This window comes from Boleophthalmus pectinirostris, unplaced genomic scaffold (assembly GCF_026225935.1).
Source record: "Boleophthalmus pectinirostris isolate CB_2022bp ecotype Guang Dong unplaced genomic scaffold, ASM2622593v1 HiC_scaffold_22, whole genome shotgun sequence".
Taxonomy (NCBI): Eukaryota; Metazoa; Chordata; class Actinopteri; order Gobiiformes; family Gobiidae; genus Boleophthalmus; species Boleophthalmus pectinirostris.
Genome location: NW_026571190.1, coordinates 42,331,462 through 42,347,358, shown reverse-complemented (window position 1 = coordinate 42,347,358; position 15,897 = coordinate 42,331,462). Strand labels below are relative to the sequence as shown.

Below are 15,897 nucleotides of genomic sequence, written 5' to 3'. Positions count from 1 at the left end.
TGAGCTTTCAAAATGTGTCCCGCGCCTCACTGTTTTACGCAGGGTTCTATCTCCAACCCATCCAGCTCAATCCGTCTTTTAACCCGCCATGAGCTGTTTTGTTTTCTTCGTTCCAGTTCGAGTTTCCTCTGCTTTCCGCCAGTCATCCACAAGTTTCCCTCTCACTCCAAACTTTCTTCCTGCTGCTCGATTACCGTTTTCTGCTGCAGATATCTCCACTTGCAGTTTGATTGTTCGCAATGTGATAAACAATATGATTAAATGTTCATATTAACGCACTTTACATGATCCTGGGGTTTATTCCGTAATACTGAACTCAAATTCACCCCATGGCCTCAGTGAGCTTCGTTTGACTGGAGCCGAACGCTGTGGTGGCGTCGCTCTCGGTCCTTTTCTGTGTTCGCTCTGTGGAGGTTTTTAGGTTGATGAAACTGAACCTGTTTTTTTTTTCTGCAGTGAATAAAAACGCAAACACCGACCAGAAGAAACCTGAGGAGAAAGAAGAAGAAGACGAAGGAGACGACGGAGAAGGAATGAAACGAATCCCTCCATACAGCTCCTGCTTCATCATGTCCACCACCAACCCGTAAGAAGAATACTACTACTATATACTATATACTACTACTACTACTACTACTACTACTACTACTACTACTACTACTACTACTACTACTACTACTACTACTACTACTACTACTACTACTACTACTACTACTACTACTACTACTACTACTACTACTACTACTACTACTACTACTACTACTACTACTACTACTACTACTACTACTACTACTACTACTACTACTACTACTACTACTACTACTACTACTACTACTACTACTACTACTATCTATACTACTACTACTACTACTACTACTACTATACTACTACTACTACAGATACTACTACTACTACTACTACTACTACTACTACTACTACTACTACTACTACTACTACTACTACTACTACTACTACTACTACTACTACTACTACTACTACTACTACTACTACTACTACTACTACTACTACTACTACTACTACTACTACTACTACTACTACTATCTATACTACTACTACTACTACTACTACTACTACTACTACTACTACTACTACTACTACTACTACTACTACTACTACTACTACTACTACTACTACTACTACTACTACTACTACTACTACTACTACTACTACTACTACTACTACTACTACTACTACTACTACTACTACTACTACTACTACTACTACTACTACTACTACTACTACTACTACTACTACTACTACTACTACTACTACTACTACTACTACTACTACTACTACTACTACTACTACTACTATACTACTACAGATACTACTACTACTACTACTGCTGCTATTACTACTATCTATACTACTACTACTAAAGATACTACTACAGATATACTACTACTACTACTACTGCTGCTACTACAGATACTACTACTACTACTACTACTACTACTACTACTACTACTACTATCTCTACTACTACTACTACTATTACTACAGATGCTACTACTTCTACGACTACTACTACTGCTAATACTACTACTACTACTACTACTACTACTACTATTACTACTGCTGCTACTTCACAGTGCTGTTGTGTGTATTTTGTGTGTGTTTTGTGTGTGTTTTGTGTGTTTTGTGTGTGTTTTGTGTAGGTTCCGTAGATGTTGTCACTACATCTTGACTCTGAAGTACTTTGAGTTCAGTATTCTGTCTGTGATCGCCATGAGCAGCATCGCCCTGGCAGCAGAGGACCCGGTGTGGCCCGACTCGCCCAGGAACAACGTGAGGACGCACACGCCACACAACACACAACACACACGACACATGACACACAACACGACACACACAACACACACGACACACAACACGACACACACACACACAACACGACACACAAACACACAACACGACACACAAACACACAACACGACACACACACACAACACGACACACACACACACAACACGACACACACACACACAACACGACACACAACACAAAACACACAACACGACACACACACACACGACACACAAACACACACACACACACACACACACACGACACACACACGACACACACACACACGACACAACACGACACACACGACACACAACACACACACACACACACACACACACACACACACACACACACACACACACACACACAACACACACACGACACACACACACGACACACACAACACGACACACAACACGCCACACACAACACGACACACAACACACACAACACGACACGACACACAAACAAACACACAACACGACACACAACACACGACACACAACACGACACACACAACACACACAACACGACACACAACACGACACACAACACAACACGCCACACGACACGACACACAACACACACAACACGACACACAACACGACACATGACACACAACACGACACACACAACACGACACACAACAACACAACACGACACACAACACGACACACAACACACACAACACACACGACACACACGACACACACACACACACGACACACACACACACGACACACACACACAACACGACACACAACACGACACACACAACACACAACACGACACACACAACACACACAACACACACAACGACACACACACACACGACACACAACACACACACACACAACACACACGACACACACACACACACACAACAACGACACACACACACACACACACAACACGACACACAACACGACACACACACACGACACACAACACGACACACACGACACACACACACACACACACACACACACACACAACACACACACACACACACACACACACACACACACACAGACACACACAACACGACACACAACAACACACACACAACACACACACAACACACACGACACACACACACACACACACAACACACACACGACAACACACAACACACACACACACGACACACACAACACAACACACACACACACAACACGACACACACACAACACACACACACAACGACACACACACACACACACACAACACACACACACACGACACACACACACAACACGACACACAACACGACACACACACACACACACACACACACACACACACACACGACACACACACACACGACACACACAACACGACACACACAACACGACACACAACACGACACACACACACACACGACACACAAACACACAACACGACACACAACACGACACACACACACACACACACAACACGACACACAAACACACAACACGACACACACACACACAACACGACACACACACACACAACACGACACACACACACACACGACACACACACACACACACACACGACACACACACACACACACACAACACACACACACACACACACACACACACACGACACACACACACACAACACGACACACAACACGACACGCAACACGACACAACACGACACACAACACGACACACAACACACACAACACACACGCCACACAACACGACACACAACACGACACGACACAACACGACACACACAACACGACACACAACACGACACACACAACACACACACACACGACACACGACACACACAACACGACACACACACACGACACACACACACACACACACACGACACACACACGACACACAACACACAACACGACACACACAACACACACACACACAACACACACACAACACACATAACACACAACACACACAACACGACACACAACACACACAAACTAGAGATGCGCAGACTGCGTTTACAGCCGCGGTGTCAGCGGCTGTAAACGCGGGTCGGGCGGATGATGTGACGAAAAATAATATTTTAATTAAATTTGGGCGGGTGGAGGTTTAACTACTCAAATTAAAATATATATACATATATATATATATATATATATATATATATATATATATATATATATATATATATATATATATATATATCTATATTACAGCCTGTATTGTTAAGTGTTATGAGATCTGCGTCTTTACTCCTATGTGCAGTGTTTAGAGCGGCGTGCGGCGTGCGGCGTGCGGCGTGCGGCGTGCGGCGTGCGGCGTGAGCAGGACTGAGTGTCTGCGTGCACCGCCCCAAGGCACCGCCCCGAGGGACGTGCTTCTTGAATGGGCCCGTGGAGCGTACGGGTGTCAGTGTTTTACTGTATGTGAACTGAACGGTCGGAAGGCGACTGAAGCGAGTCAGGAAGCAACTGTCCTGTTATTTAGTGCATCACGGCAAATAAAACCACGATTCTTGAACAACGAACTGGCGCGTTTATTGATCCCACGCGGAGTTAAACCCTGAGCAACAAGCGACGTTTTGTTACGGACGATTAAGAATGTGAACATGCACGTTGAGTGAATGTTTGGAATGAATGAGCTGTAGAGTTTACATTTTTATCAAGGCTCCTTAGTTTGTTTGCTGTATCATCTAAAATCTAAAATCAGTGGGCGGATGGCGGGCGAGTCAAAACCTTGGGTGCAAATGGACAGCGGGCGGACGATGAGTTTTGTGTCACGGTTGCGGATGAAAAAATAACTCATCCGCGCATCTCTAACACAAACACAAAGACAGACGCACACAAAGACACACAACACAAACTGACTATAAGTAAATATAAACTTCGATATAGTCAGAATGTGTCTTTTAAGTTTAATACATGATATAATCCGTGTTTTTATTTAACCTCAGAGCGACACTCGCAGAGTGTTCACGTGTTTAATCCAATGTCCGTGAAAACTGCTCGTTTCCTCCTCGTAGATTCATTAAATCCCTCCGTGGGCGTCTTGTCCCCTAACAGTAAAAACATGATTAGTGTTTGATGGAAATCTGTTCAAACATGAAAGTCTGAGCGGACTTTTCATCACGTTGGCTGCAGATTATTAGTCAGACTTTTAGCCCAAAGCGCCGAGGTTCACGCAGTTAAAAACAAACTTACTTGACAGTCGTATTTTACGTTTACACTTGTGTAAGTAATGATTTCCTAAAGTTAAAGCGTGTCGTCACATGTTTTCTCCTTTCTCCAGACGGGCTTTTCGCTCTGTTTTTTGTTTCGTGTTTTCAAACATCTGACTGGTTCCACGTGGTGCATGATGGGATATCAGAGGCAGTGAAGGATGCTCGTATGTGTCCTTCATTCACGGCCGATCTCCTATGTACAGAAGCCGAGAGGGTCACAGCAAACACAAACGCCGCAACAAATACAAATGCGACAACACAACAAAAAGCCACAACGGAAGTGACCGCGGGGACTCTATTTTCCGACGGACCGATCAAGCGGCAAGAGAAGAACTACAACGTGAAAAGTAAAGGAACGGAAATGTTGGAAATGTAACTAAAAGTAATTTATCGTTTTATCGTTATTCGTTTCACGTTGTAGTTCTTCTTCTTCACTTGCCGCTCGATCGGTCACTTCTGTTGTGGATTTTTAATGTGTTGTGGCTTTTGCATTAAAATAGAGTCCCACGGTCATTTCCATTGTGACATTTTTTGGTGTGTTGTGGGTTTTTGTTGTTTGTTTTGTTTGGGTTTGTTGTGACCCTCTCGGCTTCCGTAAACGTGTGCCACAAAAAAAAAAAAAGAAAAAAAAACTTGTATTACTGTGAAATGATGTGAAAGAAAGTCTAAACGTGACTACAATGTTTTTAGAGACTCTTTCTCTACACAAACACGACTGAACACATAAAATGACAAAAACATACTTCGCTCCGTTTCCTGTGGCGCCTAATTTTTTTGACGTGACCTAAATCCAACCGACTCGATCTGCGCTGAACCAGACCGAGTTTGTGTTTCTGAACCTTGATGTGATCGGCCGTTCCATTGCAGTTCCTCGAGGTGGAGATGTTTTTTACCCGAACCCCAAGCTCAAGAGAACAGAACATGTGAACAGAACATGTGAACAGAACATGTGAACAGAACATGAACATGTGAACAGAACATGTGAACGTGCCGCTCTGTGTGTTCCAGGTTCTCCGATATTTTGACTACGTCTTCACAGGAGTGTTCACGTTTGAAATGCTCATCAAGGTAAAACTCACGCTCTGTCTCTGTCTCCTCTTTGTCTCTGTGTTATATTATTTTGAAGATGACGTCATCAGTGTTCTCTGGGGGTGTGACGCTAACTGAAAGCACTGCTCTGTCTGAACCTCTGTTACTCAAAGTCAGACTTTAATCTGAGTTTTATTTTAGCACAATCTGAGCAGAAAGATCTGACTTATCTGAACTCCAACAGATGATCTGATGTATGTTGTGAGTTTTTCAGATAGTCACTCACACCTTTTTGGACCTTTTTGTTGAAAACCAAACTCCCAAACCAAAAAATAAATAAATAAATAATAACATTTTTTAAAAAGTTTGCAAAAAACCCAAGGCACTCACTGGTTAAAATAAAATCCATCCATCCATTTTCTTCCACTTATCTGGGGCCGGCCGCGGGGGCATCAGTCTAAGCAGGGACTCCCAGACTTCCTTCACCCCAGACACTTCCTCCAGCTCTTCCAGGGGGACCCCAAGGTGTTCCCAGGCCAGCCCAGAGACACCCACCCTCCCGGTGGGACATGTCCGGAACACCTCCCAAGGGAGACGTCCAGGAGACATCAGAACAGATGCCCGAGCCTCAACTGGCTCCTCTCCACGTGGAGGAGCAGCGGCTCTACTCCGAGCTCCTCCCGTGTGACTGAGCTCCTCACTCTGTCTCTAAGGGAGACGCCCAGCCACCCTGCGGAGGAAACTCATTTCGAGCGCTTGTATCCGTGATCTCGTCCTTTTGGGTCACTACCCAGAGCTCATGACCAGAGGTGAGAGTAGGAACGAAGACTGACCGGTAAATCGAGAGCTTCACCTTTCGACTCAGCTCCTCTTCACCACAACGATACAGCGACCGCATCACTGCAGACGCTGCCTCAAGTGGAGGAGTTCAAGTATCTCGGGGTCTTGTTCACGAGTGAGGGGAGGACGGTTAAAATAAAATGCCTTTATTCATTTACGTCCCGACTCAGGGGACGGTCTGTGACCTGAGGAAAGCCAGAGGCCGAAATGTGTTGGGACTTTGTAAGTTTGTCCATTAAGACATGACGTAAATTAATAAAGGCATTTTATTTTAAACAGTGAGTGTTTTGGGGGTTTTTTTTGCATCTTTTTACTGACTTCCCAAAGAGAAATGTTGAGTTGGATCAACGTCCAGGAAGCGCTTCTTCAGAAACTTTTTTTTATTTTAAAAAGTTAGTTTTATGTTTTTGTGTCTGTTTTTCTTTGTTTATTACTCTTTGTTAATTACTTATTTTGTTTAATGTTATATTCTATTGTCTTTAATAAATATATATGGGTTCGGTCAAGCAGTAATGGAGGAAACAGGGTCAGATTTTTGACATTCAAATGTCTCTTATTCAGAAACTAGAGGAACTATTGAAATAAGTAAAGTATCAGAATGTAGGAAAGAGTTACACTCCAACAGGGTCAAGTTAAACCTGTGATATTCTTTCAAGTTCAAGACAAAAAAATGTAAAAAAACTCATGTTTGGTAACGGAGGGAATGAAATATGCAGCACTTTTAGTTCAATAAATCCAAACAGTGATAACTCTTGGTTCTCACTTCCATATCCTTAACAAACTGGTTTGAATATTTGCTTCATATAGTTTTCTACCATATGGTACAAGATTAGGTTGAAAAACCTCTGACTTTTTGACTCAAGAGATTTTTTATTAAGAAAAGTTCATGGTAACGGAGGGAAAAGTAACGGAGGGAAAATTGTACAAACAAGTAGAAGGTGCAGGATTTTACATCATTTGTGGCTTTTTTCTTCTGAAAACTTTAATATTACTTCAAAATGAAATAAACTATTTCTATAAAATATGTCAGTCCTTCCAAGAACATTTTTATCATTTTAAATACTTTTTTTTTTTTTTAAATCCTTTCCCTTCATCAACAGTTCAAAGATGGAATAACACAAGATATGATGAAATACAAACATTTATTTACATGATTTTTGGGTCTTTGAAATTTGGGAAATAATTTTTGTTCCATGTTTCATTCATGGTCTGTTTAAAACAGATGGAACTTTAGAACCAAAAATGGAACAGAAAAAAGGTCAACAGTTTGATAAACTAGAGTACATATGTATCTGTTCAATACACTTTTATATCAGATGAATTCACTGGATTTTTGTCCTTGTTGTTTACTTGTGCGTGACCGGGCTCCTCTGCGTCTCTTCTCCTGTCCTCACTGCTCTGCTCTGTTTTTATCTCCATAAACTCACAGAGGAGCACAGATCATAAGACGACGTACATCAGCATCACTATTTAACACATATTTCTGCTGCTAATAGATATTTTTTCTGCTAAAAGTGAATGTAAACAAACAGTGCCGTGTGATGACATCATGAGGTTCAGATGTGCAGGTGTGAGTGTGGAACATAGAACTTTACACAGTCCTGCTTGAGCTCAGCACGGTTCTAAAGTCCACGTGTGAGTCGCCCTTAATCTTTTTTTTTCTTGACTTTTCAAATGATCTTAAAGTTTTTTTTGTTTGACTGAGTTTGGTCATGTTTGTCGCCACGGTAACTCCTGGAGAAGCCGCTAACAGACATACACGTAGAGCACCCCCGGCGTGACGTCAGTGTTTCGGACGTTGTTCTTTTCACGTTTCCGTGTGTGTGTGTTTCCAGATGGTGGTCCTGGGCCTGTTCCTGCACCAGGGCTCGTACTTCCGAGACCTGTGGAACATCCTGGACTTTATAGTGGTTAGTGGTGCTCTGGTGGCCTTCGCCTTCACGTAAGTCCCCCTCCTCCCACATCGCCATCGTCACGGTCACTCTCACCCATCGTCACGGTTACGACGGGCTCAGCGCTCGAGCGTCCGGTCGGGAGGGACGGTCCAGCTGCGATCGCTCCAACGACGTGATGAAGTTTAAGAAGTTTAGGATTTTATCAAAGCTGCACTGTGTCATTTTTTGGTCGGGCGTCTGTCACCTGCTTGTTGCTACGCCTGGAATATTCCGCAGTGTTACTTTTTTTGTGTATGTGTGTGTGAGTGGGTCGCCTCTCCACAGATCTGACCTGTAACTCAGTCTGGTTCGGTCTCCGTGAAGACAGAAAGGTTTAATGCCACGCTGTGAAACATTCCAGACAAAGCAACAAGATCTCCATGAAAAAAACAAAAAAATGAAAAAAAATTGACCGACTCTCCACCAGAAAAGTTCCACAGTGCAGCTTTTGAGTCAGGGTTTAGGTTACGGTTCGTGCAGACACATCACCGCGGCGACCGGCTGCGTCCCTCCCGACCTGACGATCGGCGCCAACCCCGGGGGAAGCTCATATGTTTTATCGTGTACATGTTCCCGGTTTTTCCGACATTCTCCCATCCGTTCACAGTAGATCTTCTCGTCGCGTTCACCAGTTGTCGATTTCAGCTCACGTTGTGAAAATTACAAAAGAAAATCGTTACAAAAGTGTCGGTTTGGACAGTGTCCTCCCTGAAAATGGACACAGACGTCACCGAACTCTGCTGAAAAGCTCGATTCCCACGGCCATCATTCAGAGTTATCTTCATCTTGTCTCAACCCTCCTCCTCCCCCTCCTCCTCGGTCCCTGGTCCTGGTCCTGGTCCTGGTCCTGAGTCATCTCCTGTCTCTGGGTTCACCCCTGATCCAGTCCAGACCCGAGACCAGCCGTAGACCTCCTCTGTGGACTCCTTAGACGTACTGTAGCTCCAGCGCAGATTCTCTTAAAAAAAACACGTTGTCGCTCTCTCTGTAACTGCTGCTGTCAGGCCCCGGATTTTAAAAAGTTGGTTTTAACTCTGTACGATACTGGAGTTTTATTTCACGATTTTTGTCCCTAAATCAAGATCTGAACATTGAAAACAGACCAATGAGCTGCTCATTTTTGGCTCTTGGTCCCTGTGATACTCGCAGTCGGAATTCTTAACATGGAACTCGACTCCAAGTTCGCTCCTGTAGCTGACAGACTCGATGAGCTTCATTTGACTGGAGCCAAACACTTGCTCTGTGCACTTTATTCAGTTGATTGCGGCCGAACTGTTAAATTATTATTATTAATTATTATCACCAACAACACAATCCGTGTGTTATTCGTTCATTTGTTTTTCAATATAAAACCAAAAATAATAAACTTTTTTCTTCATTATTTGTCTCCAAAACAAAAATGAAAAAGTAGAACACTTTTTTTTTTACTTATTTATTTTCAATTTTGTGTTTAAATGAAAAATGGAAAAAATGGATAACAACCGTTTCCCTTTTCTGTGACTTAAACTGAGATGACGGACTAAACCAGGACTAAACCAGGACTAAACCAGGACTACACTAGTCTGTCCTGGTCTGGTCCCAGTCTGGTCCTGTCTCAATCCTGGTCTTAGTTCTGGTCTGGTCTCGGTCTGGTCCCAGGCTCAGACGAGAAACGGTTGTTATCCTTTTTTTCCCATTATTCATTTAAACACAAAATTGAAAACTGAAAAAACTAATCATTATCTGCTTTTTCATTTTTGTTTTGGAGACAAATAATGAAGAAAAAAGTTTTTTTTTTTTTTTCTTTTCGTTTTCTTATTTTTGGTTTTATTTTGAAACACGATTGAACGAATGACACATGGACTGAACACAAACTGAGTGTCCCAGTTTTTGATTTTGACAATCTGATCACCCTAAAGCCGGACGTACACTGTCCGATATTTTCAGTCGTTTAACTCTACGCCCAAATCTCAAGGTTTAAAAGTTCACAGCTCGTGGAACGACTCGAACAGAGCGAAACCCTCACGAGGCGACTCAGTTCAAACAGGTTGGATTTTCTTGCGATCTACGATTACTGATTGGGAGCTCGTCATGAGGAAGTAATTGACTCTTTTTACCTCATGTTACACGACACATGATTAAGACAAAACTCCACCCGATTCGAAAACAGTCCCAGTGAAAAATCGGCTCTAAAAGGGCCAAAAATCTCATTGTTCTCTGACACGTTTTCAGAGGATTCTCCCGTCGCTCTCAAAGGGTCTTCACAGTGGAGGTCTGCGTCTGTGTCTCCCCCCTCCTCCCCCCTCCTCCCCCCTCCTCCCCCTCCTCCCCTCCTCCCCCTCCTCCCCCTCCTCCGTTGAGCTGCCCCCCCCCCCCCCCCCTTTCGAGTCCGTGTGGGTGAGTCGGCCCCAGACACCTGTAACCCTTTAACAGCCCAGGAGCTGCTCTAGCTCAGGTTTAACTGAACTAAATGTTGTGGAGGTTCTGGAGATGCAGGTACTTCTCTCTCTGTCCTTCTGCATGGGGGGGGGGGGGGCATGCTGCGGGGCCAAGGGGGGGAGTGGGGGAGTGGGGTATGACCCATCAGATCCCTAAGTTTGCTATGGTACAGTGAGTGTGTTCATCTGCACATCAGTGTCTCGGGATGATCGGGGTTTTTGAGTGAGAATCCCGACTTCTGTGTCCCGGTTTAGAGAAACTGGGATATTGTAGCTGGGATGTTCTGATAGTAACCGGGACACTGCGCCATGTTTACGTAGTATCCTGAGTATAAACCCGCACACCTATGATCTGCACTCGTATAATCTCTAAAAAGTTTCACATGAACCATCTGCGCAGAACACAGAACAGACTCACCATTAGCAGAACACCCAATGGTAACATTGGAAATCTCTTCGTGGTTTATGTTCTCCAGACATAATCTGTGTCTTTTTTTTTCGATAATTCCCTTGTTTGATCCTGATGAGTCATTTCCAGAGGAACAGTGAAGAAATGATTCATTTTATCCCGTTCAGAGCGTCTAGAACAACCAAATACACAACAAAACCTGCCCATGTTTCTCCGACGCTGCTGAAGTCAGTGACACAGTGTGTCCGGTGTCATGGCGGCGTAGGTACTGTTGTCATGGAGACACGTGACGGTGTTTATTTATGCAGAAGGTTTTAATGAAGAATCCTCTGCAGTGTAGAACTTGTATTATCGTGTTTGGAAACGTTGATTTGATCTGCGCCCAGGATTTATTAAATACATCATTTTTGCACCTGTGCATTTGTAAGATTTTGTCAAACTGTGATCCTCCGTTTGACGACGTCGCGGAAACAGCAAATCCTGAACACTGATGTGCAGGAAACAGTCACGGACCAGAGAAACACTCCCTTTACCTGAGCTCGTGTGCGTGAGGCGCTCGTGTGCGTGAGGCGCTCGTGTGCGTGAGGCGCTCGTGTGTCGTGTGCGTGAGGCGCTCGTGTGTCGTGTGCGTGAGGCGCTCGTGTGCGTGAGGCGCTCGTGTGCGTGAGGCGCTCGTGTGCGTGAGGCGCTGGGGTCTAGAGGAACCAGATTAAACTCACAGTTCATCTCGTACCAGGAGTTTCCATCCAGATTTTCCACATCGACAAACTCACCTCCCTTTGACCCTTTGACCCTTTGACCCTTTCACTCTTTGGCCCTGTCCACGGCATGACCCCTGACCCCTGACCCCGCCCCCCGCACACCCCCGCTCCGGCTGCCGACGCCGCTCCACCGTCGGTCGCTTCACTCTTCATTTCACGAACCACCCGACAGACTTCAGAAAAACGTCCTTCAGTTGATATTTTCTGTCACTTTCATCACAAACGCATGAAGAAAATATCTGAACTCGTAAAAAGACGATTCTTTCTATCGACACGACGAGTCTCTGCGACGAAGACTCACGAGACCGAAGCTCCGTGTGACAAAATGAAATGATTCTCACGTTTGTGTTTCTTGCAGCTGCTTCTCGTCTCATTCACTTTGTCTCAGTTTTGTGTCTGAACTTTTTTAAAAACTCCAGAGTTTTTTTTTTTTAGATTTTGTTAAATTCACTTCAGATTATGATTCAGCTGTAACGACTCTGACTTGACTCTACTTTGTACTTCTACTTGAGTACTTATTATTTTGAAGTAACTTGACTTTGTACTCGAGTACTCTGGTGGATACTCTGGTGTCAGTTCAGATGTTTGTGCTTCAGGTTTGGTTCATTTCTCTCTCATCCTTCTCTCTTTTCTCTTGTTCAACTTTCTCTGTGTCGATGTTTGTCCGTCTGCTCCACATGTGTCGTCCTCCTCTTCCTCCTCTTCCTCCTCCTCCTCCTCATCCTCCTCTTCCTCCTCTTCCTCCTCCTCTTCCTCCTCTTCCTCCTCTTCCTCCTCCTCCTCTTCCTCCTCTTCCTCCTCCTCCTCTTCCTCCTCCTCCTCCTCTTTCCTCCTCTTCCTCCTCTTCCTCCTCTTGCTCTTCTCTTTTCTCTTTCTCCTCTCCTCGCTCTCTGTCTCCCTCCCTCCCTCGCTCTATCACTCTCTTTATCTCTCTCTCTCTTCTTTATCTCTTTCCCTTGTCTCTCTCTTCTCTCCTCTCTCTCTATCTGTCTCTCTCCCTCTCTCTCCTTTCTCTCTCTCTCTTCTCTCTTCTTTCTCCTTTCTGTCACGTTCTTTCTCTCTTCTTTATCTCTCTCCCTGGTCTGTCTCTTCTCTCCTCTCTCCTTTTCTCTCTCCTTTTTCTCTCTCTTCTCTCTATGTCTGCCTCACTCTCTTCTCTTTCTCCTGTCCTCTCTTTCTCGCTCTGTCGCTCTCTCTCTCCTTTCTCTTTTATCTCTATCTCTCTTTTCTTTCTCCTCTCTGTCTCTCTCCCTCTTTCTGTTGCTCTCTTTCTCCCTCTCTCTCCTTTCTCTCTCTCTCTCTGTCTGTGTATGTCATCCTCTGTTCTCTCTCTTGTCTTTCTCTCTCTCTCTTCTCTCTCTCTCTCTCTTCTCTCTCTCCTCTCTGTATCTCTCCCTCTTTCTGTTGCTCTCTATCTCTCTCTCTCTCTGTCTATGTCACCCTCTGCTCTCTCTCTCTTACCTTTCTTCTCTCCTCTCTCTCTCTCTGTCTCCTCCTCTCTCTTCTGTCTCACTCTCTCTGTCCCTCTCTTCTCTTTCTCCTCTCCTATCTCTCTGTTTGTCTCTCTCTCTCCCTCTTTCTTCCCCCTCTCTCTCTCTCTCTCTTTCTCCTGTCTCTGTCTGTCTCTCTCACTCTTTCTGCTGCTCTCTTTCTCCCTCTCCTCTCTCTCTCTTTTCATCCCCCTCTCTCTATGCCCCCCTCTCTTCTGTCTCCTCTCTCTTTTCTCTTTCTCTCTGTCTGTGTCTCTCTCTCTCTGTCTCTCTCCCTCTTTGTGTCACTCTCTTTCTCCCTCTCTCTTCTTTTTCTCTCTATGTCTTTCTCTATCTTCTCTTTCTCCTCTCCTATCTCTTTGTCTCTCTCTCTTTCTCTCTCTCTCTTCTCTTTCTCTCTGTATATTGTCGTGTTCTTTTCTTCTCCTTCTTCTTCTTCTTTTTTTGGTGTACATATATTTTTTTGCGGCTGCCTCTCCACAGGAGCAGTACCCGGTAAAGTCTCTTCCTCTTCCTCCAGTTTTGCTCTTCACCTCCAGATTCAAAACAAAAAAATGGCTTCTCTCTCTTTCTTTCTTTGTTCGTTCGTTCTCATCCACGCCTCCTCGCCTCGTCTGCTCACGCCATCCGCTGGGAAAACTAACACTCCTCGAAATATCAAATACACGACGCAAAGAAAACCACCGACATCCTCCAGTCTTCACCGAAAAACAAACGAACGAACCAGAGCAGTGACGCGGGTGAAGTCGCCCGACAAACACAAAAACTCCGTCGGTCGTTTGTGTTTCGTTTCTGGTTTTTAAAATATTCACGGTTTTGTTTTTGCTCGATGACGTCGTCCAGCCTCAAAAAGTGAAACAGCCTCAAAACGACAGAAAATGATCCAAACGTTTGTGTTTCGTTTCGTGTGCGACTGTTTCATTTGCAGTGTTGGGGAGTAACAGATTACAAGTACCAGAGTAATCAGAGTACAAATGATGAGTAACTGTATTCAGTTACAGTTACTGTTTCAGTGAGTGGTAATTGGATTACAGTTACTTTGTTGAAATAAATGGATTACACAGAGGGATTTTCCTGTTTTCACATTTCGGGGCTTTTTTTTTTTTTTTTGGTAATTCCACTCATTGCCGGACACTAAACCAGGTCTAAACCCAGGTCTAAACCAGGTCTAAACCAGGTCTAAACCAGGTCTAAAACCAGGTCTAAAACCAGGTCTAAACCAGGTCTAAACCAGGTCTAAACCAGGTCTAAACCAGGTCCAAACCAGGTCTAAAACCAGGTCTAAACCAGGTCTAAACCAGGTTCAAACCAGGTCTAAACCAGGTCTAAAACCAGGTCTCAACCAGGTCTAAACCAGGTCTAAACCAGGTCTAAACCAGATCTAAACCAGGTCTAGACCAGGTCTAAACCAGGATTTACCAGGACTAAATCCTGCTGTGTGGACGTGTTTCTTCTTCTTCTATCAATAATATTTTTAATTTGGTTCAGTAAAGTCTGGACTTTTTATTTTCTTTTATCAGACAAAACTTCTTATGTTTCGATTTCCTCGTCTTTGTTTCTCTACAACAAATCAAGTAATCCAAAGTAATCAGATTACATTACTCACTTTAAGTAATTTTATGGATTACGTTACAAACTACATTTTGGTGTGTGTAATCTGTAATCTGTAGGGGATTACATTTTTAAAGTAAACTTCCCAACACTGTTCATTTGTGCGAGTTTATTTACTAAATTATTCCCCACTGCACAAAGAAACACTGAAACGTCTTTTTAGGATCAGTTTTGTTCGTCCGCTGAAGCAGATCACGTCTTTTGTCCAGCGTTTACCAGACGTCCAGGATGAACGTTTGTTTTTTTCCTGTGGCGACGCACACAACAGGTCCATGAACAAACACTCGACCAACTGAACTCATCGGTGTGGACGGGATATAAAGGGATATAAAGTGTCTGGACGGGATATAAAGTGTCTGGACGGGATATAATTTTCCACAAAAGGATTTTCCAGATAAATAAATAAACATA

The 15,897-nt window shown here is 44.0% G+C and overlaps 1 protein-coding gene across 1 annotated transcript in view; it reads left to right on the top strand.

The window, feature by feature from the left end:
- Positions 1-15,897, top strand: part of cacna1ab (calcium channel, voltage-dependent, P/Q type, alpha 1A subunit, b) — a 178,784-nt gene that overhangs the window by 65,779 nt on the left and 97,108 nt on the right. Inside the window, 5 exon segments of the mRNA XM_055158395.1 lie at positions 457-586; positions 1,680-1,809; positions 6,004-6,063; positions 8,700-8,806; positions 14,359-14,370. Of these exon segments, the coding sequence (XP_055014370.1) occupies positions 457-586; positions 1,680-1,809; positions 6,004-6,063; positions 8,700-8,806; positions 14,359-14,370 (439 nt within the window).